We start from the raw sequence: 6,604 nt of genomic DNA, 5'->3' as shown, positions 1-6,604 counted from the left end.
AGAGAAGCTCTACAGACATAGTGAAAGAGGACATGAAGTTAGTTGACGTAAGAGAAGAAGATCCAGACAGCGGGGTAATTTGGAGAAGGTGGATTGGTCGTGGAGACTCCTGGAGGAGGAGGAGAAAAGATCTGTGCATTCAGTGCATAGTAGTCTTCATCCAACAGGACGTCCATCTGGCTCTGGATGTCAGGCCAGATGGGGAGCACAACAGTGAGGCAAAGCAACCCACAGAACCCCACAGAACCCCACAGAACCCCACAGAACCCCACAGAACCCCACAGTGCTCCAGCCCACCAACAGTTTAGTTGTAGCACAGTTTCAGCGATGGCGTCTGGGCTACAGCATGCAGGAGGATGGCGGGCTGTGTGCGTGGCGTCCTCCGTGTGCGTGGCGTCCTCCGTGTGCGTGGCGTCCTCCGTGTGCGTGGCGTCCTCCGTGTGCGTGGCGTCCTCCGTGTGCGTGGCGTCCTCCCCGGCCCGCGGGCGCCGCAGCTCCTGCCGGCTCAGATCGGTGATCAGACTCGGGCTGATGTGCCGCTCAGTTTCTCTCCGCAGGCCGGCCCGCCCGTGCTGCTATAAAAGCCGCCACATCGGAGGCGCTGCACTTCCTCCCCGCTCCGCTCCGGGAAACACATAATCCAGACACACACACGCACACACACTCACTCACACACACTCACACACACACCGCAGCATGTCGGCGGTTGTGCGCGCACAGCTCTTCCTCTTCTTCATGTCCCTCTCCTCGAGGATGCTGCTCGGTCGCTACGTGGAGGTAAGATCTCAGCCGGCGCGTCGGGCAGGGTTTCCTCGTGCACGTGGACGCGACCTGTGGTGCTTGTGTTTCTCCTCAGGACTACGGCGCCTCCGACGGATTCTATTCCCTTCTCAGCTCGGAGCAGAAGAGACAGTCGGAGGACTTTGCTTTCCGCAGACCTCTCCGTGAGTAGACCCTTCGTTAACCCTTCCGTGGATCTCCACCCCTGGACATGTGGTCTCCATGTGGTCTCCATGTGGTCTCCATGTGGTCTCCATGTGGTCTCCATGAGTGAGACCTGCTTTATTTGACATGTTTTGCACGTTGGAGTCGACGCGCCGAGAAGGTTCCGGATGCGTGTGTTGAAGGGATCCCCGTGTTCCCGGACAGGGTGTTTGGACATGGTGGCCACCGAAGGCTTCTTCACCTTCTCGGCGTCCCGGCCGCAGCTGGCCTGCGCCGCCTTCATCATCGGCGAGCCCGGCGAGGTCATCGCTCTGGAGCTCTCCGACGTCAGCATCGACTGCCAGGCCGGAGACTTCGTCAAGGTTGGCTTCGCCCGCCGAGCAGATAGATCACCCGCTCATCTAAACCCCAGAACTCGAATTCATCTTCTACGGTTTGATCCAAACGGTGCCAAAGCCCGTCCGGATCTCCTCCGCCTCGGTCACGTTCTTCACGGCGAGTGAATCCGGTTGTAGTTGGTGTCAGGCAGGGTGGGGGAAGATGCTGGCTGCTTCTCGCTGGAGGTACTGTGGGTCCAGAAGGTAGAAGATAACTGTTCAAACTTCTTCAACAGACCCTCCTTTTAAAACCATCATCTCCAGCTCCTCCTGGGATCCGTTTGGATCCACAGAGTTTATGATGGATTCCCACAGGAGGCCTTCCTGTGTGGAGCCTCCGGGTTCCTCCGGGTTCCTCCGGGTTCTCCCACAGTCCAAACACATGCAGGAGGTTCAGTGGAGACCCTGCATTGTCCACACGTGTGAGTGATTGGACGTTTCCGTATGAGGCCCTGCGATTGGTCAAGGGTCAACCCGCCTCTCGCCCAATCACAGACCTCCCTTCCATCCTGACTGCCGGATGAGCAATGTAGATGCTGAATAAATGAGATGATGAATAATAAAATAAAAGTTTGCGGTTGAGAACCTTCAGAATGTGTGTTTTGGAACGTGATCTCAGACCTTCTGGACGTTAAGTCATCCCGGGTCGCCCACAGATGTTTGATGGCTGGGTTCTGAAGGGCGAGAAGTTCCCCAGCAGTCAGGACCACCCGCTCCCTCTGCACCGGCGCTACACCGATTACTGCTCCTCCGGAGCTCCGGCAGCTTCCAGCCGCTCCTCCCAGAACGTCGCCATGGTCTTCTTCCGCCTCCACGGCCCCGACAGCGGCTTCACCCTCGGCGTGAGGAAGCTACGCAACCCTTTCCGTGAGTCCAACCACACGTCTCTGAGGTCAGTCCAGGGCAGAGCCGTCAAGCACTGAGAGGAAGGGATGGATGAAGGTCTCTCCTCTGCCGTTCAACGTGAAGTCAGGTGTCCTCAAGATGTTTAGCCAAAGTTACACTTGCCTTGGAGGTCCTCTGGCCTTCCACCTGCAGGACCATCAGAGCTCAGGCTGTTCTTCATCTTGATCTCCATCAGCTTCCGCTGACGGCTGTGAAGGACACCGTCCTTTCTCGGTATGGTTTGAGGAGAAGACAGCAGGTTCCTCTTTGGGGGTGAGGGGGGTGGAGAGGAGCAGGAAGGAGTCCATCAGAGGGACAGCGCACAGTAGACGTTTTGGAGGTCAGACTCAGATGGTTTAGACGTGGACAGAGGGATGGTGGAGATCTGGGTAGAAGAATGCTGAGGTTGGAGGAGGTCTGGAGGAAAATCAGATGGGTTTATTGATGGAGGACGGGAGGTTGGATGGAGGCAGGTGATCCTCTCTCACCTTCTTATCAGGACTTGAGAAGGTCCTGCCTCCTCAACCCCAGATCGGTCTTCTTCTGCTTCTTCTCTGGATCCTCTTCTCTTACGTCAAACCCGTTAATTTTCCATCTTTCCCTCCGTCTGTATGAAGCCTGCAACATCATGTCCCAGAGTCCGGAGGGGAGCTTCACCATGGTGATGCCCCATCAGCGCAGGAACTGCAGCTTCTCCATCATCTACCCGGTGGAGATCCGTGTGACGGAGCTCAGCCTGGGGCAGGCCAAGAGCAACGAGCTCAGCCCGAAGGTGAGACGTCCTCGGGCTGACGCCCCGCGGTCGGTTCCTTCCACCCGTCCTGCCGCAACCATCCGCAGAAGATGCTCCAACAGCCGCGTGGTTCTCGGCTTGCTTTCAGGAGCGTGTTTGGTCCGGCTGTTCGGGCTCCGGCGACTATGTGGAACTTCTTGGAGGCAACGGAGTAGACACGTCCAGGATGTTCCCCGTGGCCGACCTCTGCTTCTCCCTCAGCGGGCTCGGTGAGTCTCCGTTCATCTCGCCAGTTCTCGAGTCCGGTTCTGGAGTCCATCCTGGTCTCCTCGGCGGCCGGTCGGTTCAACTCAGTCCTCCAAATCAGATGTGATGTAAGGAATGTAGACACGTATCGTCCTCCTGGAGCTACGCTAGCTCTCGCTCGCGTTTAACACCGTGCTGGAGGCGGCCGTGGTGGAGCAGAGCTTAGAACCTCCTCACAGGCAGAAGGTCCCGGGTTAGACTCCCACAAAGGGCCTGTCATTGCAGCGTCTCCATGTTCTCCAGGTGTCTGCATGGGGTTCCTCAGGGTTCCTCAGGGTTCCTCCCACAGTCCAAACACATGCAGAAGGTTCAGTGTAGACCCTGCATTGTCCAGATGTGTGGATGAGAATGTGAACGGTTGGACGTCTGCATTTGTGGTCCAGACTGCAGGAGAAGCAGGCCAGACAATGAATGAATGAATGAATGAATGAATGAACGTATGACAGCAGGTTGAACATAGCAGGTGTTCTTGGTGCATCATGGTCCTGCCCAGTCCACTGCCAGGGTGGGAAAACAAGCACTGAGATCCAATCGCACGTCAGCGAAATGCCTTCAAGAAGGTCCCTCCCAGGCGACTGCTGGTCAAAGAGCTTCTCACTCCATCATCTGCCAAAAATAAAACACAAAAACAAAATGTGGAGAAGGTTGGAGCTCCTGGGATTAGAATGGAGTCCAATGTAGAGACACAAATATGGCTGCCTTTTCTTCTGACGACCAGAAGACCAGGATCCTGATGTATTGAGATCCTCGGAAAAGCTGCCCAGAAGCAGGAGTGTGAAATGTGTGAAATGTGTGTGTGTGTGTGTGTGTGTGTGTGTGTGTGTGTGTGTGTGTGTGTGTGTGTGCGCCCCCCAGCCCAGATGAAGATCGGCTGTGATAACTCGGTGGTGAGGCTGGTCTCCAGCGGCAACTACGTCAATCGGGTCTCCTTCCAGTACCGCCTACTGGAACGCAACGAGCTGCCCAAGACTCAAGAGAACAGCCTGGACAACTTCTGCACTGTGGAGTGAGAGTCTCCCTCACACACACACACACACACACACACACACACACACACACACTCAGAGGCCCAAATGTAAATACGTCACTCCAGTGAAAAGGTCCCGTTGGACTCAAGCTGTCACTACATCTTTTATTTGCAGAATGTTTTGCGCCACATGTTTCATTCGCTGTCCCGATCATGTTTGTATTAATTGGAGGATTTGTTATTTTCCTTCAAATGATCTCGCAGGGTTTGATCTTCTCGTTCCTTTGTCTCATCAAGTGCAGATCCCCGTGTGTCACACTGTGTAATATCCACCTCATATACTGGAAATAAACGTGACCTGCATGACCAAGCACGTCCTCCACGCTCTGCTTTGTGCCTCCCTGTATTTTTACCACAACCAGGGTAAAGCTGGTGTGTGTGTGTGTGTGTGTGTGTGTGTGTGTGTGTGTGTGTGTGTGTGCGCCCGGAGGTGAACTGTGTCACGGGTGATAATCATCGTTACACAACCAGTGTCATATTTATTTGTCCATGAGTTTCAGATTGAAAAAAAAAAAGAAAACAAAGAAACCTCTGTGCTTCGACGCGACCACCGTGTATCAGGTTCTCCAGAGAAGACCAGATCAGTGTGTGTGTGTGTGTGTGTGTGTGTGTGTGTGTGTGTGTGTGTGTGTGTGTGTGTGTGTGTGTGTGTTCTTCACTGGAGCTTCTGCTGGAGAACACACTCCGCGGTCAAAGGAAGGGAACCAGAAAATAGACAGTCTCTTAGTATTAAATAGAAATGCCTAAGCGGAGCGCTGATAGGGAAGAGGAATAATAACAGTGTGTGTGTGTGTGTGTGTGTGTGTGTGTGTGTGTGAGCATCCCCACTGTTAAAATGTCCTTGGCAATCAGCGTTGAGCAGTGACGCATGTGGTATTTCTCTGATTTCTTGTAATCCAATCTGTTCCAGAGGCAAACCCTGGAATGGCTGACGGTTTCTCGGGACTAAAATTAAAAAAGGCGTTCTGTTTCTGTTTCTTTGGCGAGATCTTGCGTCTCGGCGCCGAGAGAGCGCGGGTCTCGCCGCGGCCCCGCCGCTTCCCCTTCATCTCCGGCTCGTGCGTGGCCGCGGCTCCTCGGCGTCGGCGAGTAACGGGATTATCCCACGAGCCCCGGCGCTCTTATTCCCCTCGACAGCCTTCCAGCCGGCTCGCTTTTGATCTTCTCCTTATGTGGAATTAATCTCAAACCTGCTCAGCCGTGATGATTCAATTAAGCGGCGGATGTCTTTTTCGCTCGATCCGCCGCAATTTCTGGTCTCCGTTGGAGAATGAAATGTTCTCCGGACGCCAGCGAGGGGGAAGTCTTATTTGTTGTGAGCGGTGAGCATATTTGAAACACTAGCATAAAATGCAACAACGCGCCGCTTAAACATGCTAAGGCTCTGTGGCTGTCATGGTAACACACGCACACACACACACTTCTCACTGGAGGTTGCAGGTGTCAGTGGGGGTTCACACTGCAGGTGGGAGAACAAGACCAGCGGCTGGGAGAAGCTCGGAGGGTTTTTCTACCTCATGATTATGAACATACAAGTCAAGTCCGATGTTCTCCACATGGTGCCGGATCAGAAGCCCGTCTTGTGAGATCTCTTCCTACACTCTTTAAGATGATCTACAGAAAACCAGTGGCGAGGAAACACCGTCCTCGGTGTGGCCGACCTTCTGCCTGGACCGGCCCGGATAGGCTGAGAGAAAGCAGGGCCACGAAGGAGCTACATGCTAATAGCTGACATCATACGATAAGAACTTCCATTATTCCTAAAAGAAATAAGGTCAAGTAGGTCAAGTAATAAGCTGTAGGTTAAGCCACGCCCCCTCGGAGCCTGACCAATGAGAGCCTCGAGCTTGGGAGAAGATGTGAGGTCACCATCATGCAGTGATGTAAGGACCTGGAGGAGGAGAGGAGGAGTGTTGGGGGGTGGAGCTTCATGGGATGTCCATGGCAGCATCACTAGAGGCTAGGCTAATGCTAACACTGAGTTTTCTATAAAAGGTTTTAAATAAAGTGAGCGGAGATTGGAAGATGGTTCCACAGAAGAGGTCCTCATGTCCTCTATTGTAAGTGGCTTTGGATAAAAGCGTCTGCCAAATGTAATGTAAAGAGGAACGGAAACTAAATGCTCTGCTTTGAGAGACGACGTGTCTCCAGTTTCCTTCTTCATCCACGTTTGGCTTCAGATGATCCGACCTGCACTTCTCAAGCAGGAAAGTCATTTTGTTTGGTCATAATTGAGTTGCTCCATTATGGTAACAGCGCACGCAGGTACCGTCATAATCTAAACAAAGATTATGAGATTATTACGAGAAACAATAAAAATCCCGATAATTT

At 53.5% G+C, this 6,604-nt stretch overlaps 1 protein-coding gene across 1 annotated transcript; it reads left to right on the top strand.

Annotated features, from left to right (window-relative positions):
* Positions 1-630: 630 nt before the first annotated feature.
* LOC147218175 (corticotropin-releasing hormone-binding protein-like) lies at positions 631-4,583 on the top strand. Its single transcript, XM_086173750.1, has 7 exons — positions 631-777; positions 857-944; positions 1,150-1,307; positions 1,979-2,189; positions 2,825-2,979; positions 3,089-3,209; positions 4,102-4,583. The coding sequence occupies exons 1-7, from the start codon at positions 697-699 to the stop codon at positions 4,254-4,256; spliced, it is 969 nt and encodes a 322-aa protein (XP_086029876.1). The 5' UTR covers positions 631-696; the 3' UTR covers positions 4,257-4,583.
* The last annotated feature ends 2,021 nt before the right edge of the window (positions 4,584-6,604 follow it).

The sequence above is a fragment of the Fistularia commersonii genome, chromosome 26 (genome assembly GCF_037954325.1).
Source record: "Fistularia commersonii isolate RoL2024-O1a breed Wild chromosome 26, RoL_Fcom_v1.0, whole genome shotgun sequence".
NCBI classification, from domain to species: Eukaryota; Metazoa; Chordata; class Actinopteri; order Syngnathiformes; family Fistulariidae; genus Fistularia; species Fistularia commersonii.
Note: the sequence above shows the minus strand (reverse complement) of the source record. Positions and strands in the feature narration are given on the sequence as shown.